Source organism: Podarcis bocagei (genome assembly GCF_964188305.1).
Source record: "Podarcis bocagei genome assembly, chromosome: 10".
Classification (NCBI taxonomy): domain Eukaryota; kingdom Metazoa; phylum Chordata; class Lepidosauria; order Squamata; family Lacertidae; genus Podarcis; species Podarcis bocagei.
In genome coordinates this window covers 35,353,228-35,380,739 of record NC_138135.1, presented here as the reverse complement: position 1 = coordinate 35,380,739, position 27,512 = coordinate 35,353,228, and the positions used below count along the sequence as shown (strand labels likewise).

The following is a 27,512-nucleotide window of genomic DNA, read 5'->3' as shown; positions in this document are numbered from 1 at the left end:
TTTCTTTTGTTCAAATAATACCCACTCCTATGCCATAGTCATCTTAATTATTGAGGGAGTTACATATATCTAACTTTGGTACAAGGAAGGAACATTAGGTGGTTTTTGGTATTGGGAAGGAACTTAGGCAGTTGTCTTGTGCTGACAAAGACCATTGGACCATCTAGCTAAGTATCATTTACAATATCAGTGGCTCTCCATGATTTCAGACAAGGTTCTCTCCTAATTCCACCTAGAGATGCTGGGGACTGAACCTTCTGCATGCAAAGCAGTTGTTCTGAGATTGAGATAGGGCCCTTTCCCATTTTATACTTGTGTAAACGTCAGTGGGTTTTTGTTTTGTTTTACTGGGGAAATACCATGGACTAATAAATTACAGTGAATGTAATGCATACTGAAGTTTTGGGCTACCATTCTTCATTTTTTAAGTGTAGTTAAACCTTTTATCTCATAATGATCTTTCTAAGAGTTATATGGCTCAATAAATGAGAGACCAGCAGCCCATTTTTGTTCATAGATAACTTAGCTGGGTTTTCCTAAATCTTGGGTGGGGGAGGGGGGCAGGGACCAGAAAAATGCCAGAACCTGCCCAGTGAGGACTGATTATGTGCTTTGGCCACAGAATGCTGATTTATTGTTGCTGTGTGTGTAAACCCAGGGTATGAGGGGGTATGGAGAGTCCTGGAAGAGAGCATGATTGGCTAGCCAACTGGAATCCTTAACAGAAGTGCTCCATACTGTCACATTTTGTTGTAGGTCCTACTTGTGGGTTTATATTACAATGATTTTTTGTGCTTTATTGAATTCTTGTAACTGTAAGTCTTACATTTTCTCCCATCTTAAAGGCTGAAAGAGTCCATGAATTGAATGAGGAAATTGGAAAGCTGCTTGCAAAGGTGGAACAACTTGGAGCTGATGGAAATGTGGAAGAATCTCAGAAAGTAATGGATGAAGTGGAGAAAGCAAGGGCAAAGAAAAGAGAAGCAGAGGTAATCTGAAATTGCATTCTTTAGTGGTTCAATTTAGTACAGTATTTGAAAATCATGGTTAAAACACTGGTCCCAAGCTTTCAGTCTATATTGTTTATCAATAAATTAATTCACAACATTAGCATATAGAGAAGTCTTAGATGGTTACAACTTCATCTGTTGTCCCAAAATGTCAAATAAATCTATATATGAATTTAAGAGTTGGGATTTTATTTCTAGCTGATTTCACTTCTTATCATGTACTGCAGAAGGAGAAAATAGCATGAGGGGACTCGTGCAATTTCTTTCCTTCTGCCATGCTGGGTACCTCCAGCTACCACCCAGTTTCCCTTCTAACCTTTTTCTCCAGACGCCTACTTATTCCCACTGTCTGTTTCCCCCCCCTCTCTTCCTGTGTCAATTTTAGATAGTCATCTCCTTATGGCAGGAAAGCACCATGTGCCTAAACTGTGCTATATAAAATTGTTATTATTATATTGGCTGGCTTCTAAGCTGCATTTGTGAACTCCCAGTCCTGGCTTATGTATAGAAACAAATGTAATTTCATCAGCAGTGTCAGTTCATTGTTTTCCAGCTTTTTAACTGAAAATCCTTATAATTACATTCTATTTGTGTCTTTTTCTCCTCCTGCCCCCATGCTCATACCAGGCAGTTTCTTTAATAATCTGTTTTAAAATCAAGTTTATTTCTCCATTATTGTTTCGCTTACAGACAATACACCTATTCTACACTGGCAGTTCCTTCAAGTTTTTTTGCCCTTCTCTTCCCTACACCAAGGGGTATCACACTGGGCAGATAATCAGCAAGTTATTCTGATCTTGGCAAACCAAACACTCACTCTAATTTTGAACCCAATGTCCCCATGGTAACAGGCCTGGAGGCAAACAGAGCTGCTGAGAAAGGATGTGTGTTTGCAAAGAAAAGCTTAAAAGTAGCTAAGAACACATAAGCGGGCCAACCCTCCTCCCAAAAAAAGCCCTGACCCACTGTGATTTTGTCAGTGGCCTTTGGCAGCCAAACAATGCTGTGTATTAGTTGGAAATCGAAAAACTGGTAAGAGGCAAATTATTTATTAATTTATTTATTAAAAAATAATGTATATTCCACCCTTCCAATGTCTCCTAGGGCAGCAAATGGCACAAATGATGAAACAATTAAAACATCTTTTTTAAAAATTCCAATACAGATGCACCGTTGGCCTGTTTGAGCCTCTTGCAATTTATAGTATAGCTAAGTCGGGAACGGCTGGAACCCTATACAGAAGCACCCCTGTTATGAGAGGAGGCTACATTGCGACATTTTGTTAGAAATGTTAGCGACATAACTTGTTAGAAATAATGGCTGTTGTTGCCTCTGCCATTTGGCATCAGTTTTATCCAGGAAGTGTGCAGCAGCAGAGTGAATAACCAGCAAAGTGTCTGTTTGTGCACATGCATATGCTCTGTAAAAGGGTGGAACTCTTTAAATCTGAAGCTGCAGGCTTGAAACTGTAGGTTGGGAAATGTTAAAAAATGAAAAATAAAATTTATATTAATGAAACTTTAGGCTGGAGCTTGTGCATAAAGGTAAAGGTACCCCTGCCTGTACGGGCCAGTCGTGTCCGACTCTAGGGTTGTGCGCTCATCTCGCTCAAGAGGCCGGGAGCCAGCACTGTCTGCAGACACTTCCAGGTCACGTGGCCAGCGTGACGAAGCTGCTCTGGCGAGCCGGCACCAGCGCAGCACACGGAAACGCCGTTTACCTTCCCACTGTAAAGCGTAATTCATCACCTGTCCTTTATTAAGGAATGGAAATGCTGGCTTTCTAGCTAGAGAAGGCACATTATATACTTATCAAGAATATGTTTTATTCATGCATTTGAGATAAATATTGTGATGTCTTTGCAGGAAGTGTACAGGAATTCCATGCCTGCTTCCAGCTTTCAGCAACAGAAGCTTCGAGTTTGTGAAGTATGCTCAGCATATCTTGGTCTACATGATAATGACAGGCGGCTTGCTGATCACTTCGGAGGAAAATTGCACTTGGGCTTTATTGAAATAAGAGAGAAGCTTGAAGAACTCAGGGTAAATAAATATTACATAAGTACATTAATTTTAATGGATCTATTCTGAATATGATTAGGTTGGATATCATATCATGCTTAATATGGGTTTGCATGACTCCAGGTGCTCTTAAGTAGGTAATGCAACTAATAAATTTATGAAATAATCATAGAACCATAGGATTATACCGTTGGAAGGGACCCCAAGGGTCATCTATTCCAACTCCCTGTGATTCAGTGTTCAAACTCCCATTGTTCTAGGTGCATTTTGCAACAGGAAATTTCATTAGCGCGAGCATTTTCTGAGCTCTGGGTGTGGTACTGTGCCTAAGATTTCAGATTATAACTGCAGAGAGGAAGGAAAGGAGGAGCTTTTTCTGCCTCCCCACTTCTAGATACTCTCTGAAGACTCGAGAAGAGACCCTCTTAAGAATATTAGGGGAGTGGGTAGGGGAAGGACTAGACCATGTGAAAAGTGAACATAGTATTTTAGCTGCAGTTTATTCATTATCAGCTTTGTATTTTTTGTTATAAAAAAGCGTGCCTGGATATTCCATTGTTTCGCTCATAACCTAGGTTTAAGGTGCCATGTAACTCCTAGCTTTCATATCTCAGTTTCTAACACACTACATGAGAAATGGCCTTTCAACCTCTGATTAAAAACCTCCAAGGAAGGAGACTCCACCACCTTCCCCAGGGAGTCCATTCCACTGCCAAACATCTCTTAACCATCAGAAAATTCTTCTTAATACTTACTTGAAATCTATTTTCCTGTAACTTGAATCCATTGGTTCAAAGCCCCAGCCTCTGGAGCAGGAAGAAACAAGCTTGTGACTAGTGATGTTAAATTCTCGAGAATAATCTTTTGGAGAATATCCTCGAGAACATTCTCAATTAATGAGAATATTAGAGAATTTTCATTTAAAATAGGAGAATATTCATTTTAATGCATTGAAAATGATATAATTAGTTAATATACATGTCTGTTCATGGGTAAACTTGTTCAGATGGCAAGCAAAAACTGTACAGATACTTTTATTCAATGGGGCAATGCAGTAAATTCACCTTCTTTGATTTTTTTGCACCAAACTTGAAATTGATTGTATAGGCCTTGGTATAAAGCATTAAAGCTACTTTCTGTAAAAAAATATTACACAGTATGGCCAAGGGTATAGAATTGCTAAGAATAAGGTCACACCAAAATAGGGGGGAAAGGCTATTACATATAGTTGAAATAATGAATAGTATTTTTAATACTAAAAAAAAAATGTTTTCTGTAGCTCACATTTCAGAACTGCCAATGGTGAATAGCACAATGCCCAGTAATGTAACTGGATCAAAAAAATCATTATTCATTACTTACACTGGCAGTTTCATAGCTTGACTTATTATTTACTAGATTTTTTAAAATGTGGGTTGTAAAACTGCTTTTTACATTAGAATTTGTGGAGAATATTCTCTGGATAATTTTCTAGTAGAGAATATTCTCACCTCACCTCACTACCCACCTCTTTACCAGGCTAAACATACTCAACTTCCCCAACTGTTTCTCTTAAGGCTTGGTTTCCAGACCCTTTCTCATCTTGGTTGCCCTGCTCTGCACACATTCCAGGTTATCAATATCCTTCTTAAATTGTGTGTCCAGAACTGGACACAATACTCTTAAGTGCTGTCTGAACAAGGCAGAACAGAGTGATACTATTACTTCTCTTGATCTCAGAACATTGTACTACAGCAGCCTGATGCAGCTTGAATAGCATTAGCTTTTCTTTGCTGCAGTATTGCACTGTTGACTCGAGTTAAGCTTGTGGTCTACTATAACCTCTCACAATAAATGCAGTGCCCAGAGCTTGTAGATCAAAAATTTTAAATATTGGTCTACATAGAAAAAGAGAACTCAACATTAAGCAAAATAATTTAAATATTTGTAAGTGTCCACTAACTGATTAAAATACCTTTGGGTGATTATTGTATCTTTCTTTCACCTTCATTTGAGCTATCCTGGTGTATTGACAAGAGAAATAGATGTGCCTATCAGTCTCTGCAACTTTGTCTTTGTTTTTCAGAGAATTGTGGCTGATAAGCAAGAGAAACGAAACCAAGAACGTCTAAAGCGTAGGGAAGAAAGAGAGAAGGAAGAAAGGGAAAAGCTAAGGAGGTAAAAATCAAGAAGCATTAATTTTCTTATGTTCCCCATAGGTTTCATATTTATAGCAAATAATTGATTTTAAAAGCTTATATACTTGGAAAGGCAACAATTTTAGTTTTCATTAACAATGAAAAATAGCTGGTACATGCATCTTTTTGACATTGGAGCTGGGATTGACCTGGATTTTGTATTGCTGCAGAGCATAAGCTGTGCACTTGCATGCAAAATGCATCACTTCAATGATACTCACTTCCAAATAGTGTACTTTGTATTTTGACTTCACAACATAAAAATTTACCTGTATTTTGCACTTTTTTCAGATCTCGATCTCATAGCAAGAACCCTAAAAGGTAGGTTATAATTCCTTTTTCTTGTAAATTTTCACAAACAGAACCATTAATAAATAATAATATAATCTCCCTGGAGATTACAAACACAGTCCTAATTTTCTGCACAAAAATGAAGTTTCAGTTGTTGACTCCAGCAGATACATTCACAATCTCAAGTGATTCATCACCCAACTACGGAGAAATCTCACTGGATCTCATTTTGTATATAGTGCCTTTCCGCTTCATTAGTTGCTGGGAAATTAGCATCTTTGGTCCTGCTTATTAATGTGTAAATTTGTGCTAGAAATCTCAGTTGATCCTCTTTAGTTAACCAAAGATTATGTAGGTCTTCTGTAGAATTGGAATGAGTCGATTCAGATGCTACTGGATTCACTGTGGCTGTGGGCCATATTGTTACTAGCTATTGAACAATCATTCGAGGCTTAAGATACAGGGTGAGAGATTGAATTGGCTGCTTTTTCAAGCCAAGAAAAATGTTTATTTAAACTTATCATTATATATATATATATATATATATATATATATATATATATACACACACACACACACACACACACACACACACTGCTTGATTGTAAAGGAGGGTAAAAACCTCTGAAGTTTACAGTGATATACTTTTTAAAAACTATTAAAGTTATTTATTAAAAACAGTTAAACAGGAACTGGGAGGAACTAAAAAGATTAAAACCAACACTTGATAAGAAGTAAAGCATATGTAACTTCTGTGTGTCTGGATAGGCATCAAAACGAATATAGAGAAGGCACCTGCCTGTTGTCAATAAGCAGGGAGTTTGTTGCCTTTGTTTTTGGTATTTTAGGTCCAGAAGTTCCAGATTCCAGCATGACATGTCCTAGCATTGATATAGAGTGCTTCTGTCTTGCTGCTGTCACACAACATAGGTAGTTATTCTTAGTAGTAGTTCAGAAGAGCTACAAGGGTTTTCATCTGCTTCAAAGAGTTCTGCTAAACTCCAAAACTTGCAAACTCCTGTGCAGTACAATAAGAGAGTGGTGACCCTGTAGGTTCTGTTAATGTATTTGCTGGTGGTTCTTTCTCATCAGCTATAAATCTCTTTTCAGGTCAAGATCCCGAGATCGCCGTAGACATCGATCTCGTTCTTCCTCACGTGAGCGAAAGAAAAGAACTCGCTCCAGATCCCGTGAGAAACGTCACCGTCACAGGTCTCGTTCCACCAGTCGCAGCAGGAGCCGCAGCCACCAGAGAAGCAGGCATAGCTCCCGGGACAGGAGCAGAGAACGCAGTTCTAAAAAAAGGTAACATTTAGGTCAGCAAGAGGAGCAGTTAATGTCCTCAATTTTACTAGTTTATGTGCAGAAAAGTTGGTAGAAACGTTATTCTGTCTTTGATGGTAGTTAGTTTATTCTTAAATGAGGTACAAGTCCTTTGTTATGGGCACTAGTTTGATAATTTGTATTTTTAATGGTTGGATTATTGTGTTTATGTTTGCATTTATATTTGTAAACTGCTTTGAAAAACTTTTGTGATGGGGGGGAAGTTGTATTTAATTTGTTTAAATAACAGTGTTTCTGCCCGTCTTTCCAGGACCTAGCACCAGGATATCAGCCATTTCCACATGCTTATGTGTAGAGTTCATTTTTGTAATATCTAGATAGTGCCACCACTTGAACTTTATTCAAATGCTTTCTCAAAAGCATCTTTTCATTTGAAACCTTTGACTTTACTACTTTGTTTCTTTTACTGTCAGAGTTTAGACTGTATGCTCCTTGACAGATATTGTCTCTAAGTTCAAGTTGTTTTTTAATAACCATAGGTCAACACAATGTAAGATAAAAGAACTTGCAGTAGTACAAATCACCTTAGTTTGTAGCTGTTGGAAGAACATATGTTGCTGGAATTATACAGAAATAATCTGTTGGCATTGAATGCTTGGAACCTGTACCCTTCTACCAATGTGCAAGTTCTTATTATCCTAACAAGTCAAGTGATGAGAACATTGGCCTGGCTTGCACATAATGGTAAATCATGGTTTAAACCATGACTTGTTTGATCATTCAAACTGCCCAGCAGCTTAACTATAGTTTGTTTAGTGCAGTGTTTCTCAGACTTGGATCTCCAGCTGATGTTGACTACAACTCCCATGATCCCTAGATAGCAGGGATGATGGGAGTTGTAGTTCAACAAGATCTAGAGACCCAAGTTTGTGAAACAAGCTGGGATTGTTTTATCTTCTCTGGGACAATTTGTGGTGAACCCGTTCATTAAATTATGGCTTAAACCCTTATTTAGCATTACTTGTGAACTAGCCCGTGGCTTGACTTATCCAAGAAATGTTTTTGCTCTAATTGCAGCATAGTTACATCAGTTGACCAGTAATAATATTGACTGTGATTACATGAAAATTGACTAGCTGCAACAGTTTGTCTCTTCCCCTTAACTTTAGAATTATGAATAGAAGGAGAAGGCAGTGGATTCCAGATGTAGCAAGTGATCCTAGTCTGACCTCATAACATTTTTTTGCTATGCCTTCTTAAGCTCTGTTAGGCAGTTTCTTGCTGTGCCCTTTTATGTTCTGTTCAGCCAGTCTCTTTCATATTAATAGAGAAAATTAAAAACCAAATGAAGTAATGTCGGTTTTCAAATGCATTGTATTTTCCTTCCAGATCCTCAAAAGAAAGAGCTTCCAGAGATCAAGAGCGATCAAGAGACCGTAACAGAACATCACATGACAAAGAAAGGAGCCCCAGAGAAAAGTCACCTAGAGACCGAGATTGCAAAGACAGGAAGCGTTCCTATGAAAGTGCTAATGGCAGATCAGAAGACAGGAGAAGCTCAGAAGAGCGTGAAGCAGGAGAAATATAATTGGCTGTACATTCACTTGATCCTTTAGCTTCCTATGGAGTTGCATACTGTGGTTTAGTTTACAGTTATTCAAAGGGACACCAGTGAGCAGTTCCACACACTGATCCAACTAGGGTAGATGTACAGTGTATAAAAATGGTTATAATGAAGTCTGAATTGACCCCTTTGAGTTGATGACAGCTAAAGCAGTGTCCTTTTTTTCTCTTTTCCAATAAACTTGTAAAACATTATTTTCAAAGATCTCTCTTCAAAAAGACAACAATTTTATGTACCAAGACGTAGATCTCAATGTTTTATTCTCCTTTTTCAATACAAGTTATAGTGAACAAACTATATCGTGCTCTTTGCCTTGGATGCATTCAAACCTTTATAAACTACTCTAATTTTCCTCCAGTTGAAACAGCAGCACTGAGTGGTTTTTAGGGAAGGCGGGAGGGCGGGTGGGTCCCAAAGCTTTTAATTAACTATAATACGGTGTTCTCAGTTGCTTCTTGAGAGCCTAAGTTTGGCAGTATGTTTTAGACGGGATGTGTGCTGGAGAAAATTGAAAGTTTTTGGTTTTTTTACAGTGCCCATTTAGACTTTGAAATTGAACAGCTGTTGCATTTCATCCTTTTTATTAATTTCTATTGAAACTTTGAAATCAAAACCAGTCCCATATCTCTGTACCACTTGATTGGTATGTGTTCAGTATACTTTGTTCTTTTTCCATAAGATTTTTTCTGCTTTTCTTGTGGGGTGTTAACTGCACATCCTTAATTGTAAAAAACAACAAACCAATAATAAAATAAATAAATAAAATAACAATTTTGTCCCTTGAAGTAGCTGTGTGTTTCCCCACTCCTTCCTCGCAACTATACTGCTTGTTGATAATGTCCATGCTTTCTATCAGGTAAATTGTATCTGGAACCTGCATGGTGATATATTGTTTTTTACCTGGATGGTAACACTGTGTTTGAGGTACACAGTTGTAATAATATATCCCTTTTATGAAACAGACTATCTGCATTTTGAGGAACAGCAACATCCTTTTGCTTTACAATGGCAGCTTCCACTTGGGGAGGTTAAGATGTTTATAGAATTTGCTGTTAGCATGCCCACACAGACTTGCTCCAGTCTAGTCACAGCTCAAAAAATTATTTATTGCTGAAGATGTGATTGGCTGAATATATTTGGTACTCCACATATAAATGTGTACATGGCCTTCATTTGTGTTTACAAATAAACAGTTGGAGTTGGAGTTTGAACTGGCACTGTTTCCATTAGATTGAGAGAAGCTATATAATTCAATACCATCTGTTAACTGTTGAGAAGGTGCTTTTCTTCAGAGCTAAGAGAGTATAATAATGAGGTTTCTCAAATTGATTTGATTTTTGTTTCAGTCCCCTTGCATCAGCAAAGTCGAGCATGAAACCATTGTTTATATTTTTTTAACTAGTTTGTTTTTATTACTTTGTATTTTATAGTGATGTTTCCCCAATAATTTTTATTGTTTTTCATTTAAATACAAGAACATATAACTACAGTAACTTGTGCGCACCGACCCCTCTCGCTCTCCAGGCTTCAGGAAGCTCTGCGCAACCCTCGCGAGACCGGCTCCGAGGGTTGCGCAGAGCTGCCTGCAGTCCCGGGATCAGCGCAGCTCTGCTCGGCCACCGGGAGCCGGGGGCGAAGCTCCGCCCCGCTCCCGGTGGCCGAGCAGAGCTGCCTGCGGTCCTGGGACCAGCGCAGCTCTGCGCCGCCATCCGGAGCGGGGCGCTAAGTCCCGCCCCGCTCCGGATGGCGGCGCAGAGCTGCCTGCCATCCCGGGATCAGCACAGCTCTGCCCATCGCCAGCCCCACAAGCTCGGGGGACAGCGGGGAGGCAAAGCGTGCCTTCCCACTGTTCCCCGACCTGGTTCTTCCAGCCCTGCACCTGGGGGGGAAATAAAAAATTTTTTCTTTATTTCCCCCCCAAAAAACTAGGTGCGTCCTATGGGCCGGAGCGTCTTATGGGGCGCAAAATACGGTACTTTAAAATAGGAATGTGTACCTCTTAAACAGTTCTAAAGGCAGGAAGAGTGTGTTTGAACAACTTGCATAATGTCTTCAGCAGCTATTTGTACCTGTGGGCACCTCAACCCAACTTCCATTGATACAAAATGCAGCAGCTGTATCCTAAACTTACTGCTTCAAATGAAAGCTGCACAGAATGCAACATCATTTATGTTTTGTATGGGGTATATATGAGTTACCGTCAATGAAACCCAACTAAAATATTAAAAGAATGTAACTTTTTTTAACCATTTAAGTAGGGAAGGGTCGGGCAGATCAAAGCACCCAGGCATCCCGCTAAGTAGGCGGGTCACCATAGGGACGACCTGTACCCGTTCAAAAATTCCTCTCACATTAGCAGTGAGGACCCGGGCGTCACCCCGGATCATTATTTTCCTTACTCATAAGTTTAAGGCATAACCTTCCACGCTGCAGCGAAGGCACGTAGTTGAAGGCAGCAGCTTTATAAGTGAGGATGAGCAAAACACAGCGAAGCCCCGGGACCACACCAGTCGCGAAGCGCAGCCTGACCTTCCCTTATCCGGGGTGCAATTCGTGAAACAAAGACGAAATCCCCCCTAGCGGGTGCAAAAACAACCCCTCGCGCGGCCACCGGAGCGCATGCAAATGAACACTCGGGCTGCGAGGGATTATGGGAATCTAAGCCCTCGCGAAGTCCTTCGCCAGCGTCACGAGAAGATCCACTTCCAGGGCGAAGGAGAGGTGGGAGGTTGCGGAGGGAGAGGGCGCGGCGACACCGGAAGTAGTTGGCTCTCACGTCCGGGCTTCGGTCGCAGCGACTTGTCTCGGGGCCTAGCGACAACATGGCGGACTTGTCTCTGGACGAGCTGATCCGGAAACGCGGCGTCAGTGTGAACACGAAGGGGAGGTGAGCCGTGGAAGGAGCCTAGCGGGCGGAGGGCGGAGAGCCCCCCCCTTACCCGCGAGGGTTCCCTTCCCCCCCACGTCGCTGCCCGGAGGCGGGATCCGTGCTCTGCTCCGGCAGGATCCGGCTGGGGATGTGCACTCGGTGCTCCGATTGGCGCGCTCTCCTGTCAGTCACCGCCCACTGGAGCGTTCGGTTCTGCTTGGCCGTTCTCGGCAGTGAGGTGTCCGAGGCCGAGTGTGTGTGTTTCGCCCCATAGACCTGGGTCTGCGTGGAGAGGGGGCAGCACCCTCCTTCCGCAGGTCTCTCGGCGCCTTCATTGTACTGATTCTGGCGCTTTGTCCCTAAGGGCGGCCCAAAACATTTTGTGCCTTCCAAGTGGGGCATCTTGTGTGCTGAGATGGGACAGTATTTGTTTCGGGGTGACAAACTGTGCACTATGGCATACAACCAGTAACTGATTGTAGAGACTTTGGGGGTAGCTTTGTGCATTGGGCCGGCCCTGCTTCATCACCTTGTGCATCATACAAAATTAATGGCCTTTGCTTTTCATACTGCCAATGTTTCTGTTCCTGAACTCTCCTCTTTTTTTGCTACTTTTACACTTCCTTTGACATGCAAGGCGATCTACAGCCTCCATAAACAATTGTTCTATTCATTGTAAGATTGAGCCGTTCCTGAAGAGGATGGTCTGTTGTGCCTTCAGTTGAATTCACTACTGGATAATGCAAGTTAAATCCACGAAATAGAGGGAATGCTTTATCAGGGGAAATGTTGCTTAAGTAATATCGCAGAGAAATATGTCTCACTAGAGAGCATTTAGATAAATAACTTAACATCTTTGCTTATCTGCAGTGAAGAGGTCACATCTTTACAATGTTGCTGCCAAAGGCCACCATTAGATTTTTAGCTAGCTCTGCTAAGGCTAAAAAGAAAAAAAAGATCTCAAATCAGGCGTCCACACTCCCAAGGGAACAGGCGGCACTCACCTTTCATTCTGATTCTTAGACAGTGTCCACCAGTTTGAGTGAAATGTGTTAAACAGAGAAGCAAAAAACCAGCCAACATGTTCTTTGAAATATAGTTAAGAATTAATTCTGATTTGCCCCTTTCCCCTCCTATAAAAGCATGTTTTCCATTTAATATCAGGATGTTCTATTGTAATTGAAACGTTGCTTGGTAAGCTGACTAGATCTCTTAAATTCCCTGTTTATATATATATATATATGCAGGTTTTGGTGTCTTCGGGTGTCTTCCCGTGTAAGAGTTGGGGTGTCTAGGCGACGTTTCGCCTAGACACCCCAACTCTTACACGGGAAGACACCCGAAGACACCAAAACCTGCATTCCTGTACCCGTGAAAATCTACGAAAGCATATATATATATATATATATATATATATATATCCCATTTCAACCCATTTTAACAATATCCCAAAATTTTGGTGTAGTACATGCATTCTTCACAAACACAGATCTATGATTGAAATATGAATTTCAAATTTTGAAAGCTATGAGGGGCAAGCAATTCTATCTCTGTTAAATATTAATTATTTTCCAAAGGAATGTACGTATATTGGATTATCCTTGTCAGTCAACTTGTATAATAACACTGGATTCCATTGTTGGCCTTTTCACAGGTATTAGTGTCTTCTCTTTTCTTTCACCAGCTCCAGCCTTCTCTTGCAGTTCAGATTTTAAAATCTCTGAACCTTCAATTTGGCCTCTTCTGTCACTTGGTGGAACTGTTGTGTTAGATCATAGAATCGTAGAACTATGAAGTTGGAAGGGACCTCAAGGGTCATCTTGTCCAACCCCCTGCAATGCAGGAATCTCAGCTAGATCATAAATTACAGGTGGCCATCCAACCTCTGCTTAAAAACCTCCAAGGAAGGAGAGTCCACCATCTCTCATGGGAGTCTGTTCCACTGTTGAATATCTCTTACTATCAGAAAGTTCTTCCTGATGTTTAGTCGGAATCCATGTTTACTCGGAATGTGAATCCATTGGTTTGGGTGCTAGCCTCCAGAGCAGGAGAAAACTGCTCCAGCCTTTAAATATTGGAAGATGGCTATCATATCTCCTCTCAGTCCCCTCTTTACCAGGCTAAACATACTCAATACCCTCAATCATTCCTCATAAGGCTTGGTTTCTGGACCCTTTATCATCTCGGTCACCCTCCTCTGCACACATTGCAGCTTAACTTCTTAAAATGCAACAGTTTGTTTGTTTTTAACACATGACATTTCTGTTCCAGGCTGAACACAAGGCCATTATTTGGTGGTAGACCTCGAATTGGAGTTCAACAAACTTTTCTAAGCAGATCAGCACCAAGTGTTGGTTTCCAGAGGACATTTGATGCACGACAGAAGATTGGCCTTACTGACGCCCGACACAAAATTGGCGTGAAAGATGCCCGGGAGAAACTGCTTCAGAAAGATGCCAGGTTTAAAATCCAAGGAAAAGTGCAAGACGCCCGGGAAATGCTGAATTCCCGAAAGCAGCAAGTGACCAAAGTTGTTGATGCCAGAGAGAAGATCAGTCTGAAAAGAAGCACTCCTAGTGCAGCCATTGTGAAAGCTGCTGTGGAAACGGTGGCCCCTGCCATGAAGATCACAAAAACAATTCAGGTAGGTTATAGTCAATATCTCTACAGTCTATTGCTGTCTCTCCAGTACTATCCTATGTGTTGGCAGCTCCTAGAGCACAAGTTGCATGTATTTCAAGGGAAACAGTTGGGGAAAGCATTAATGTGGCATTATATCGCATGTGTAATACAGAAAACGAAATCCATGAATCTGAGTTCTGAAAGTCTGCTTTGTTTCATAATCTGATAATTAAAAGTAGAGATCTGAGTTCCTGCTTTAAGCTTTGAGTATGCCATCATGATGAAACAAGGGATTTCACTGAAATCTTTAGGTGTTAATGATGTGTCTTTCTCTCCCCATCACAGCAGAAGGCTGCAACTCCATTGCACACTCATCCTGCATGCATGAAGGTCAACATTGTGAACAATCACACAAACAAACAGGTGTGTGCCATTCAGTAACAGAGTGGAGTTGTCAATTGTTGTAAAATCTAATAATCTTTGAATATGTGTTTAATATTTATTTCATTTATTTCACTTACTTCCAGTGAAACACCCTGAAGTGATTTTATGTTTGATTTTGGAGACTGGCATTATAAATTAATTTAAAGGTTTTACTTGCCTTATGTAATATGTTCACAGCCTACAGGCTGAGAGTGTTATCTGCATCCATTTCATTCATGCAACTCACAGTTTCCCATATGTGTAGTACAGTGGTGCCCCGCAAGACGAATGCCTCGCAAGACGGAAAACTCGCTAGACGAAAGAGTTTTCCGTTTTGGAGGTGCTTCGCAAAACAAATTTCCTATGGGCTTGCTTCGCAAGACGACAATGTCTTGCGAGTTCCTGCTGGTTTTTCCCTCCCCCCCTTTTTCTAAGCCGCTTATCAGCTGATCCGATCAGCAGATAAGCCGCTAAAAGCCGCTAATAGCGCTAATCCGCTAATCCTTCAATGGGCTTGCTTCGCAAGACGAAAAAACCGCTAGACGAAGAGAATCACAGAATGGATTCTTTTCGTCTTGCGAGGCACCACTGTATCTTGCAGTGACAATTCACAAAGTAGATTTGTGGTGCCTTTGGCTCTTACCCCTACATTCTTGTACTCGCTTACTACAATACTTTCAGTACTTAGGCAATATCATTTTTAACTTCTGACCTCTATGTCTACCTATTTTGATGTTATTGGACAATCTTGTATTATCACAGTACACTTGCACAGGAAAGAAATCCTGTTTGCTCTGTCTGCCGTTGGCTAATCCTTCATGTTACAAAATTGATGGGCAGATTAGTGCTGAGAGGGATTGAAGAGACTCTGGGCCAAACTGAAATTTATGGCAAATGTGTGCCTGCATGTAATGTACTTTAAAAAAATGTGGTGCCTTCCATGGTTCCAGTTACAGATAGGTAGCCGTGTTGGTCTGCCATAGTCAAAATAAAAAATTCCTTCCAGTAGCACCTTAAAGACCAACTAAGTTAGTTCTTGGTATGAGCTTTCGTGTGCATGTGTGTATCTGAAGAAGTGTGCATGCACACGAAAGCTCATACTAAGAACTAACTTAGTTGGTCTTTAAGGTGCTACTGGAAGGTATTTTTTATTTTAAAAAAATGCTAATTGCCACTAATTGGGAGGGATGCAGTAATAGATTGTGATGGGTGGGGTATTTAACCCATCCCACACTGTGATCTTGAGGAAATTCCCACTTTTCAAGCTGCTGTTTACATCAGGAGTAAGGTCCCACTGACTCCTGTGGGAACTTTCTGCACAATGCAAATTGTAGCAGGGAAGAAAAGGTTACATTCCCCCTCATGCCACAATCCTGATCCTCACCCACATCTGCACATGGATATTTGCATTTTAGAAATTGTGCATGTTAAATGCAAAGGTGCATTTAATATCATGTTTAGATTGAGTCTTCAAATTTGAGTTGAATTGAACAGCCTGAGGTTCCTGTATTGCAGGGGGTTGGACTAGATGACCCTGATGATGCCTTCTAACTTTACAGTTCTATGAATGCTACTTAAAAGTCCTTTTTATTTTCATGTCCTGGTATTAAGATGCAGCAAATCAGAGTGGCTACATACATGTATTTGCTGAGGCATATATTCAGAAAAACCTATTAGTAAACATTTATAGAACTGTTTAAGTGCATTAGTCTAGACTCTTTAGAATACAGTGGTACCCTGCAAGACGAACGCCTCGGAAGACGAAAAACTCGCTAGACGAAGGAGTTTTTCGTTTTCTTAGCCGCTTCGCAAGACGCATTTCCCTATGGGCTTGCTTCGCAAAACAAAGCTTGCCCCGCAAGCTCCGGGGATAGTGGGGAAGTGCAGCGCGTCTTCCCCTCTCTCCCCGGACCCCTTTTGAACCAAGGGGCGGCAACGGGGAGAAGCGATTCTCCCGCTGCCCCTTCCCTTGCTTTAAAACAGGTCCGGGGACAGAGGGGAAGGCGCGCGGCGCTTCCCCTCTGTCCCCGGACGGTCTCCATAGGAACGCATTGATTGATTTTCAATGCATTCCTATGGGAAACCGTGCTTCGCAAGACGAAAAACTCGCAAGAAGAAAAAACTTGCGGAACGAATTAATTTCGTCTTCTGAGGCACCACTGTACCTGTATTACATCAGCAACCAGAAACATCAAATCAACCACTTGCATTTATATGTGTGGTTTTTTGTTTCTTTTTAGTCTCCGTATGATGTAGAAGATGATGAAGAAACTGTATCTCCCCTTCCTAATAAGCAAATGAAGATCACTACCACAAACAGCTTTCTGCACAGTGCGGTAAGGGTCTGTCTCGTTAGCTTCTCCACTCCCTCTACTTCCCAGTGGACATGTACTTTGGTTTTTTTGCATGTGCTCTGCGCTTGCATTGGCTGGACTTAATGGTTCCAGGTTTATGGTATTCTTGCATTCTTTTAACAGATCGCCATCCAGCCCATGCCCCATAAAGTGAGCTATTGTGGAGGAATAGATCTCTGTTTCCATCCCAGCAGTCTACTCTGTTTCTGTGCAAGGTGCAGAGAAAGAAAAGAGATGGGAAGTTAGGGAGAAAAAGGGTTTCTTTCTCCACTGCCAATAGGTGGCCCATGTCCACTTTCCCCCATGGGAATGGGGCTCTGTAGAGCTCCAACGGCCCCCGAGCGGCTGCTTTCACCTGTACCAAAGAGAGTGGCAATAGCCTGCACTACTGGCAAAAACAAACTTGCTCGTTCTCCTGCTCTTGAGTCTGCAGTTAGTCTGTTCTCTTTGCTCAGGCAAACCAGTAACTGAAACTGTGTTGCGTCATTTGACTTTTTCTAATCAGAAAGACTCATTCATACTAATCATTTTCAAAGCATTTCATGGCAGAGAGCTCTGTAGGCTAAATGCATTGCCTGTCTTACATAGGGACTTTATTTTATGAAAGAAAGATAAAGAATATTTTATTTACACTATCTGTAGTCGGGCTGATCATGTGCCCTTACTCTTGTCCTAAGCTAAACCTCCAAAACACCCTAGACATTGGAACTGTGTCACTGGGATTAATAGGATTATTCTGGTGGAAACAGAACCTGGATTGCAACCTAAATTTGATATTCTGGATAATCTTTGTCCATTTAGGTATTTGGTGTTTGTTTTTTTTAAAAAAACACCTTTGAAATGGACAACTAAAATTGTTTGCATCAATCCAGAATGAATTTATGCTGTGATGTTAAGGGGTATGGTATTCTGATTTTCTTTATGAGTAAAGTACCAAATAAAGATGATACTTTCAGCACATTATCTCACATTTTCCCAAGATTGTAGTAACTACCTTAAAACTCTGGGTGGTTTCTGCCATTTTTAGACCCTAGGCACCTAGTTTTTGAAATATTCTTCCAAAGTTCTATAGCTTATGTCCACTTACTTGAAGTAAAATCCATTGAATGCAGTGAGACTTCTTTCCAGATAAACATGCATAAATACTCTGTTAGTTTATCCTTCTCGTCTTAAACTCTTCTTGCATACGTTATGATTTTACTATATCACAATTTCTCTTCTTTTCCAGACAACTAATAAAAGCTTCGTTAAGGGTCTCAGTACAGATCCTTATTTTCCCAAACTAACAACCTAATTAGTTTGACTTGATTGATCAAAAGTAGTTGTGCAAGGATAAGGTGGGATGGGGGGAGTTTTCCTAACTTGTAAAATAGCTAAAAGTTAATAATGGAATGTACTGTCTTTACACAAAATGTGAAATCTGTTTTCAATACTTGATAATTCAAGCATTTCTAACCCGCAACAATTAACCAGTGTGCACAAATACTAAAAGGAATTTTTGAATGCATTAGCTGACTTCAGGGACTGAATAGTCTTCTCTATGTCACGTTGGCTTTATTTCTAAGGTTAAATCTTTATGGAATGGGAAATCTTGCTGGGTAGCTGCTGCTTAGAGGAGGAGGAATTAGTTCTGCTTCTTGCACTTGCAGTATTCAGGGATTTGTGTTCTCCATTTACGTAGGCTGGACTCAGTGGCAACAAGTTCTCTCTGTCAAAGACAGTCCCCCTCACGAAAGTTGTGCAGAATGATGCCTATACGGCCCCCACAGCTCCACCGTCCCCCATCCGGACAAAGGCCCTGACAAACATGTCCCGAACCTTGGTGACCAAGGAAGAACCCCCCAAAGAGCCACCACCAGTTGAGGTGAGTCAAGGACACAAATATCTTTTTGTGGCCGCTACAGCTTCCTATTCTGGATTTTCATAACAAGAAGAAGAACAAACCCTGTTCAATTGCAGCTGAATGGGGGAAAATTATTTCCTTCTTCCAGAGAAAACGGTGGAATTGGACATGGTAACTTGAAGAACTGGTAGAATCTGAAACCCATTTGCTTCTCATGCTTGCTGTGCAGACATTTGTCATATATAATTTCTTGTTGAAATATTCTCAGAGATTAACAGAATCTACCAAAAACAGTAGAAATTAAATTTTGAAGGCTGGATTTTGCTGAATCTTACCCTTGTTTTCCCCCCACTTCCTCAAAGCCCCGTTTACTTTGATCTATCTCCCCGGCCCCCAATCCCAGACTATATGCACGTGACACATTTGTCTGTTTCTTGGCAGCCGGCCTTCAGTCCATTAGAAGGCACTAAAATGACTGTGAATAATCTGCACCCTCGAGTCACTGAAGAGGATATTGTTGTGAGTACTGTATATTGTTGAAATCAGGGATTTGCTTGTGTCTTCTATCCGTGTTCTACCCAATGTTTATAAAGTAAAATGGAATGTGTGCTTTCTTGGAAGAGCCTGGAGAATCTTAGGTGGTAGCATTAAGGAGCTAGGTAGATGTCTGCAAAAGCTCCAAGACGCCTAAATATCTTCAGAAAAATTAATTGACTTGAGAGCAATCTAACGACTTTGAGGAGAGCCACCCCTGTGTGTTCCAGAATTACTCTCCTGAATGAAGTCCTGGCAGGCTCCATTGTGTTCTTCACACAGTAGGAAAGTTTCCAAAGTTTGTGAAATCCAGAACAGTTTGCAGGCAGCGCTCTGACGCCAGGTTTACTGTCACATTCCCTCTGACTTTTGGTGTGGGGGAAATGATCCCAGTGTAGCTTTAGATAAACTGGATGTTCTGTTGCTCTACATCAGGCATGTCCAACTCCCAAGAGACTGCGATCCCAGTATTAAAAAACTGGCAGTGATCTACCCATTGTCATTGGAGGGAGGAGGAGCGTGTGTGGGGTGGGAGGATTGGCCACAGTTGTTGAGCTTTCCCCCTGTAACTTTCGGTACACAATAAGGATCCCGCAATCTGCCAGGGATCTACCAGTCTACTGGTTGGACATCCTTGCTCTACATGTAGTTTTCTGAGGATATATGGGACGTTAGGAATGCAAGGACTTCTTCATGTAATGCATGAGAAACTTTAGGCATTCACTCTCATAAGATGTGATGATTAGATCATGCGGCTTTTAAAAAGGAGCAGACATAGTTGTGGAACGTGGCTCTAATTGTGGATAGCTACATCGAACCTCAATTTATACTATCTGTTGGGTAATAAAGTACCTTCATATTCTGATTCCGAGTTTATTACCTAAAACATGGGTTTTGGGGTGGGGGTGAGGGAGGGGCCTCTGGCCCGCAGACTTAACTAGGTCCACTCAGCCTCCCAATTTGGTCTGCTCTGCTGTTCTTCCCCAGCCACAACCATATGTCACTCAGCTGATATCATACAAACAAAGCACCCGCTGCAAAGGAATAATCAGGAGCCTGGGAGTATGCTCCCAATGTTCCTTTGCAAGTGCTGTTTGTGTTCAACACTGTTCAGATTGGATCTGCATGCAAGCCACACTGCTTTCACCAGCGTCAGAGCCACCTGACAAATGACATCAGATGATTGACAAGAGAGAAGCCTGGGTTATTGGTCAATTGTAGCAGATGGAGGGTCAGCCACAATTTGAACTGGTCCTGTGGCCAAAAAGTGGTTTCCCATCCCTGACCTAAATATATTTATCTGACTGTTGTTGGAAACAGAAGGCTGGACTAAGTGTTCCTCTGTGTGCTCCAGCAAGGCAACCTCTATGTTCTTAATCTGTGAGTGTTCAAATATCAGAGGTGGCAGCTGTGGCCTTGACTTCCACACTAAATTCCACACTAACAAGAAATGCTTACAATCACTGACGCAGTAGCAAAGATGAGCTGAGTTAAATAAAACTATACTGTACTTTGCTCTTTCCTCAGGAGTTGTTCTGTGTGTGTGGTGCCCTAAAGCGAGCCCGTTTAGTGCACCCCGGAATGGCTGAGGTGGTGTTTGTGAAAAAGGAAGATGCCATTACTGCATATAAGAAATACAACAACAGATGCTTGGATGGTGAGTGTGAGCCTCGTGTAGAACGCAGAAACATTTTACTTCCCTGAAGATCTCAGATGGTACTTCTTCTGTGTGTAAGAAGTCAGGAAATTATTAATTAATTGTTAATGACTGCCATGAGGGGCTGAGCAGTTCTTAGACTACAGTGGTGCCTCGCAAGACGAAATTAATTCGTTCCGCGAGTTTTTTCGTCTAGCGAATTTTTCGTCTTACGAAGCACGAAATCCCATAGGAATGCATTGAAATTCAATTAATGCGTTCCTATGGTCAAAAAAAGTCCAAACAAAGCCAATTTTGGTTCAACAAGAGTTTATTAAGTGCTCTTTAAAGTCACACATACTGTAAAGAGCAGTTCAAAAATTGAAGGAACAATAAATTAAGTTTCTAAACATGACAGAAAAACATTTAAAAATCAACAAAGTGTACAGTACATTTTCTAAGACTCTGGGGGACAACTCGAAGAAGGTTCCTCTTCCACTCTTTGCTTCTTGCTGAAGAACCTGTCCATGGTCTGCTGCTTCATCCGCCTTTTCAGCACCTCCCTGAAAGGCGACATGACCCTCATATCAAAAGTGTTCACAAGGTCATGTGCCACGTGCTTGTCAGGGTAGTGCTGCTGTGCAAAAGCCTGCACATCCTTCCACTTCAGGCAAATGTCCCTCAGTTCTTTGGAGGACAGCCGTTCCTCAGTTGCTTCCTCCTCTTCCAGCGAGGCCTGCTCCTGCGCAGCCTCTGCCTGCAGTTTGACCAGCTCCTGGGTGGTCAGCTCGTGGTCGTGCTCCTCCACCAGCTCGCTGATGTCCTCCTCTGTGACCTCCAGGCTCATGGTCCTCCCCAAGGCAACAATGTCCTGCACCACTGTTGACTCTGGTGCATCAGAGTCACTTGGTGCCACACAGTCCGGCCACAGGCTGCGCCAAGCGCAATTCAAATTTCTCTGGCTGATCCCGTTCCAGGCTGTGGTGATCATCTTCAAGCAGGTGACGATGTCGAAGTGGTCCTTCCAGAATTCCCGCAGGGTGATGGTGGTGCAATCAGTCACCTCGAAGCATCGCCTGAAAAGCTCCTTGGTGTAGAGTTTTTTTAAATTGGCGATGACCTGCTGATCCATCAGCTGGAGCAGTGGCGTGGTGTTAGGTGGCAGGAACATGATTCTGATGAAGCTGAACTCCTCCAACAAGTCCAACTCAAGGCCTTTAGGATGAGCAGGAGCATTGTCCATCAGAAGCAAAGCCTTCAGCGGCAGGTCGTTGTCCAGCAGGTACTGTTTGACAGCAGGGCCAAAAGTAAGATTGATCCAGTCCACAAACAGCACACGTGTGACCCAAGCCTTACTGTTGGATCGCCACATGACACTCAGCCGCTCCTTGTTGACCTTGTGTTTCTTGAAGGCCCGTGGGTTCTCCAAGTGGTACACCAGCAGGGGCTTGATCTTCAGGTCGCCGCTTGCATTGGCACAGAAGAGCAGGGTCAGACGGTCCTTCATGGGCTTGTGGCCAGGCAGCCTGGACTCCTCCTGAGTGATGAAAGTCCTTTTGGGCATCCTCTTCCAAAACAGCTCGGTCTCGTCGCAGTTGAAGACCTGCTGTGGAACGTAGCCCTCCATCTTCACAGCCTCCAGGAACTCCGCTGCATGGTCTTTAGCCACAGGAACATCAGAACTGGCAGCCTCTCCATGCCTGACCACGCTGTGGATTCCAGATCTTGCCTTGAACCGGTCAAACCAACCTCTGCTTGCCTTGAAGACTTCTGGCTCGCCTGAGGTTCCTGGCTGTTCCCAGACGAGGTCTGTGTGCAAGGCCTTGGCCTTCTCACAAATGACGGCCTCAGTCACTGTGTCCCCTGCACGCTGCTTCTCTTCTAACCAGATGAGCAGCAACTTCTCGACCTCCTCCAGAACAGCTGGGCAGTTCTTCACGATCCTGGTGACTCCCTTGGCTGCATCAGTCGCAAGGATCTTCTCCCTCATCTTCAGGATGGTCCCGATGGTCGATGGATTCCTCCCGTACTCCCTGGCGAGGTCTGTCACACGCATTCCACCGTCGTGCTTCCGGATGATCTCCTTCTTCATTTCCAGCGTCACCTTCTCCTTCTTCCTCTCGCCGGCCTCTGCAGCAGCAGTCTTCTTGGGTCCCATGGCAGCACAGCTCCTACCTTCGCAAACTCAAAAAAAAAAAAAAAAAAAGAATCAGTGCTTCAAATCCAAAAAATTCAAAAGCACCCAACCACCCACCACACAGAAATTCAAACCCAGAACCAAGTCCTTGAATTCCAAACACCCAACCCAAAATCCAAAAACCCCCAAAAAAGTTTTGAAAGTTTAACTTACCAAAGGGCTGCAAAAGAAGTTTTGGAAAAGCTTCAAAAATCACCAAAGTCTTCTAAAACCTCAAATGGCTGCAAAAGAAGTTTTGGAAAAGCTTCAAAAATCACCAAAGTCTTCAAAAACCTCAACTGTTCCCCCAGCCACCCACCCACCACACAGAAATTGCAAACCCCTCCCCAACTGTTGCAAACCCCTCCCCAACTGTTCCCCCAGCCACCCACCGCACAGAAATTCAAACCCAGATTTTTTTTTGAAAAAAACAACATGGCCCAATGGTCACAGAAAATCATAAAAATGCAGGAAAAAACCACACAAGCTCCCAGATTCTTGCAAACCCCTCCCCAACTGTTCCCCCAGCCAGCCACCACACAGAAATTCAAACCCAGAATTTTTTTAAAAAAACAACAACATGGCCCAATGGTCACAGAAAATCATAAAAATTCAAAAAAACCCACACAAGCTCCCAGATTCTTGCAAACCCCTCCTCAACTGTTCCCCCAGCCACCCACCACACAGAAATTCAAACCCAGATTTTTTTTAAAAAAAAAACAGCAGAGTGGCCCAATGGTCACAAAAAAATCATAAAAATGCAGAAAAAAACCACACAAGCCTCCAGATTCTTGCAAACCCCTCCCCAACACCAAGTCCTTGAATTCCAAACACCCCAACCCAAAATCCAAAAATCCCCAAAAAAGTTTTAAAAGTTTAACTTACCAAATGGCTGCAAAAGAAGTTTTGGAAAAGCTTCAAAAATCAGCAAAGTCTTCAAAAACCTCAAAAAAGGCTACCACACCGCGTGCTATGAGTTGCTCCTCGAAGTCAAGTCGCAACTGCACCTCTTCAAGCAATGCACCCTGGATATTAACGGTTTTAAGAAAAAGGAAACAAACTTGCAAGACGTTTTCATCTTGCGAAGCAAGCCCATAGGGAAATTCGTCTTGCGAAGCAGCTCAAAAACCGCAAAACCCTTTCGTCTAGCAAGTTTTTCGTATTGCGAGGCATTCGTCTTGCGGGGCACCACTGTATTATTGTATCAGGCGTTTAGAAGACACAAAATTTGCTCATATTGGAGTGAGAGTGATATTGCAGGCACATAGATGATAACTTGCCCCTACACCAACTGGATATACAGTGATACCAAGTTTGTGAGAATTAATGCTCTTGAGAGACTGCAGAAACTTTGCTATTTCAGAGTTTGGATAAGTAGTTAGGGTATTGACATGAGGAGGGATATTGGTTCATTTTGTCCTTATTTTTATTATGTATTTTGTGTTTTTATCTTGTATTTTTATGCTGTGACTGCCCTGAGTTCTGCAGATGCAGGGCAGTATAGAAATTTAATTAATAATAATAATAATGTATCTCAGAATAGAGAAGCTTAGACTCAAACTGTGTATAATGGTGGCAAATCTGTGCATTCAAATCCAGGGATCTTGTTTAATGAGCAGAATGGATGCACAGTGAAGAAACCTATACCACTTTCCTAAGGTTTAATACTTGGTTTTCTTTGTTCTTCTCCATCAGGCCAGCCGATGAAATGCAACCTTCATATGAATGGGAATATCATCACATCAGACCAGCCTATCTTGCTGTATGTGCATATGGGTTTGTGTTCATAAAACTATGGTGTAACATTTTTGCTCCTTCAGAAGGTGCCATATAATTTTTGTACCCAAGCAAAATACCAAACAAGAGTTTGTTGATATTTAGATTAAAGCTTTTTTTACTAATTTTCCTATATATCCAGCACTGCTGTTCAGATTATCATCTGTATGAACAGGTGTCCTTCCATCTAAATATGGCAGTAGGGTTCTCCCAGCCTGAAATTGCTTGCTTAATAATCAGAACAACAGTTTTGGTTCAGCAGTGTAAATTGATCTGCATTTCACCATTCGACAACTATTGATGGTGGAGCTCCCTGGGGTTCTCTGTGTTCTTCTTTTCCCTTTCCATAACTTTTTATACCTTAATCTGAAATCCTCAAAAGTACACTTGGCTTAAGCTAGCTATGCAGGCAATGGATGGTAATTGCTGAAAAGAGTTAGCTCTGCTGCTTGACTTGACACTTGTTCTGTTGTGAGGCTAAATAGTGTATCTCTTCTTGTTCTCTCTAGTCGATTGAGTGACACCCCCTCAGTGAAGAAGGAAGGGGAACCACGTCGGACAAGTGTAGGAACCGCCTCAAATCCACCAGCTGAAGTGGATCCTGATACCATCTTAAAAGCACTCTTCAAATCCTCAGGGACCTCCGCCTCTGTGCAACCTACAGAGTTCAAAATCAAACTTTGAGGAGTGGCAGGCAAGGAGTGGACTGGAAAGCTTGTTGAGCGTGGGAAATAGGGAGACAAGTGTGGGAACGCAACTGATGTTGTGTTTGACCATGCTGAAACCTTTGTTTTTCTACAATTGCTACCTTCCTGTACAGTAGTGTTCTCCCTAATGTATGTGTTCTGTTTTCATAGTTGGAGTTTTTGTCCACATATTTCTAATGGAATAATCTTCCCTTCCTCCAGTGATATATCACCAAGCTTAGAACATTTAACTCTTTTTCCTTTGTTTCAACCACCCTACCTGTATCCAGCCAGTGAAAAGTGCAGCTAGCAAAGGATGTGAGTAGCATCTGTTTGGCACTTGCACCCTTTGAGTGAGAGATGAGAGTCCTTTTTCCTTTTTACTGATGATGGACTGCATTTCCTTTTCAATTCAGCTCTGCCTGTAGCAGAGGCCAGGATTTGGTAGCGGTTTTAGCTGTTCTGAAATTGTAAAATTTGTGAAGGAGAAGCAGCAGCAAATGTTCTCTTCGTTCAGCAGCTAATGGAAGGGACTGTGAAGGCAATGCAAATAGGTATAGGCACAGGAACATAGCGCATCTTACACTTCATCATCTTCTTTTGTCGTAATAATCTGCTAGTGCACTGAAAGAAAGAAGCATGTGCCCTGGTGTTGGTGTACTCTTCAGTCCAGGAAGTCTCACAGATGCTCTCTTTGTGAGAATGCATGGGCTTTCTTTCACTTTGTATCATTTACAATGTGTTTTTACTATGAAATTATGTATTGGGCAAGAAGAAAGTGTTTCTGGCTTCAGCAATCACTTCTCATGCCTGATGCTTTAGAAGCACTGAAGTGAATAGAGGTCTTCATTTGTTCAGTCCTGACAGATTCTGATGCACCACTATGTTTTGTAGCACCTACACCTTTCTTGGAGGCTAATGACACCCAAATAAACTCCAGTGATAACCCCCTAGGAACTATTTCTACAGGGCATCTGTTTTTACCCTACACTACCTTATCCCCGAGTGTAATAGTCAGGGAAAAAAATCCAGCCTTCTCTCATGGAATTGTCAATTGTAAGAGTTGCATCTTTCAGTACTCTGGGCATGACTGCTGCTACTGTACAGCACTGTTGCTTATTTTTCTGTACTGGGAAATGGTGGGTGTCTCTTGAGGTTCATATAGAGGAGAATCTACGTATCGGTTTGGCATAGAACAGGGATAGCAGGAAAATGAGTTGCCTATAGCAAATGAGGATGATTTGTTTTTTGGCCATGCTGAATTTCCTCTGACATGCCAGTCTTTGCTAAGACTTCCTTTTTCTAGCAACCCATTTAGTCCAGTGAAAATGGAAAACTGACAAGGGTTAAGAATAATTGCATTGGTTTTATACTAAATAAACATGCAGATACTTGTATGGGGGCTTGCATTTTTATACTTCCAGCTACAAGACGAGAGCATTGCTGTTTATCTGTGCTAAAACCCTGCAGTGTAATATACCTGCTTTCTTCCATTGTAGAACCTGGTGCTCAGTGGATTCTACATTCCTTTTGCTCTTTGTTCTGTAGTTTCTTAGTTTCATTTAGCAGGTACACGTTATGTCACACAGTAAACCTTCACAACATGGAAGGCACTTGCCGCCCAATGGGTTTTTTTAATCTGAATTACTAATTTGGACCGGTCATAATTTCACCCTTCCTGGGGAGATGTGCTTATGAACGACAATTGATATTTTGTGCAGAACTGCTGTTCCCTGTACCTGTGTTTCATTAGCAGTTGGTTACAGGGGAAGGGAAGGTTGGGGCTGGAGGACATTATGTATTATGTTTCTGAATAAACGTTTGTTATACAGAACCTGTATTTTGCCCTGCCTTCTTGGATTGCAAGGAAATCAACTGATTAGTCTATTGACTAATCCTGTTGGTTTTTCACTTTTGGGGGTGCCTGTCAGCAGAATCAAATAATAAAGATTTCTGTGGATTGTGTCTTTTAAGGCTGCTGCTGGGGGCTGCCATGTTTGAATTCTCTCCCATGGAGATGGGAGGGAAGAAGACCCAGTTCCCTGACATGCTGTTCTTTATGTGCAGGAATATTTTTTTTGTAGGGAATGTTTGAGAGGTCATGAGAGAATATTGCATAGTCTGAGGAAAATAGGATTATGTGGCATAAAAACAAAATGCTATTTCATCTTCTATGGAGCTGTTTT

At 42.0% G+C, this 27,512-nt stretch overlaps 3 protein-coding genes across 7 annotated transcripts in view; 2 read left to right on the top strand and 1 right to left on the bottom strand.

Moving 5' to 3' along the window:
• LOC308595428 (putative RNA-binding protein Luc7-like 2) overlaps positions 1–9,192 on the top strand; it is a 29,378-nt gene extending 20,186 nt beyond the window's left edge. For all 4 annotated transcript variants that reach the window (XM_081209560.1, XM_081209557.1, XM_081209558.1 and 1 more), the window contains 6 exons: positions 846–989; positions 2,876–3,052; positions 5,097–5,188; positions 5,500–5,529; positions 6,610–6,804; positions 8,173–9,192. In XM_081209560.1, coding sequence (XP_081065686.1) covers positions 846–989; positions 2,876–3,052; positions 5,097–5,188; positions 5,500–5,529; positions 6,610–6,804; positions 8,173–8,371 — 837 coding nt within the window. In that variant the 3' untranslated portion in view covers positions 8,372–9,192. The remainder of the gene's footprint in view (positions 1–845; positions 990–2,875; positions 3,053–5,096; positions 5,189–5,499; positions 5,530–6,609; positions 6,805–8,172) is intronic.
• A 1,935-nt stretch (positions 9,193–11,127) lies between these two features.
• Positions 11,128–27,160, top strand: POLDIP3 (DNA polymerase delta interacting protein 3). Of its 2 annotated transcripts, none has more exons than XM_081209549.1 (9): positions 11,128–11,294; positions 13,548–13,920; positions 14,247–14,321; positions 16,562–16,657; positions 18,357–18,539; positions 18,960–19,037; positions 20,580–20,709; positions 24,560–24,626; positions 25,150–27,160. In XM_081209549.1, the coding sequence occupies exons 1-9, from the start codon at positions 11,230–11,232 to the stop codon at positions 25,322–25,324; spliced, it is 1,242 nt and encodes a 413-aa protein (XP_081065675.1). In that variant the 5' UTR covers positions 11,128–11,229; the 3' UTR covers positions 25,325–27,160. The 2 variants fall into 2 exon arrangements, with proteins under 2 accessions (XP_081065675.1, XP_081065674.1); XM_081209548.1 differs by having other exon boundaries at positions 11,131–11,294; positions 14,244–14,321.
• LOC308596861 (putative CENPB DNA-binding domain-containing protein 1) lies at positions 20,745–24,055 on the bottom strand (the record flags this gene model as incomplete). Its single annotated transcript, XM_081212168.1, has 4 exons — positions 23,750–24,055; positions 23,039–23,106; positions 22,292–22,872; positions 20,745–20,777 (listed from the first exon to the last, which is right to left on the bottom strand). Exons 3-4 carry the CDS (start codon positions 22,844–22,846, stop codon positions 20,745–20,747), a joined length of 588 nt encoding a protein of 195 aa, XP_081068294.1. The 5' UTR covers positions 22,847–22,872; positions 23,039–23,106; positions 23,750–24,055.
• Positions 27,161–27,512: the final 352 nt, after the last annotated feature.

Bases quoted from the DNA above. Each gene is read 5' to 3' on its own strand.
- POLDIP3 (XM_081209548.1), top strand. From the start codon at position 11,230: ATGGCGGACTTGTCTCTGGACGAGCTGATCCGGAAACGCGGCGTCAGT. The intron at 13,921-14,243 runs GTAGGTTATAGT...TCCCCATCACAG, and splicing joins AGATCACAAAAACAATTCAG to CAGAAGGCTGCAACTCCATT. The intron at 14,322-16,561 runs GTGTGTGCCATT...GTTTCTTTTTAG, and splicing joins ACAATCACACAAACAAACAG to TCTCCGTATGATGTAGAAGA.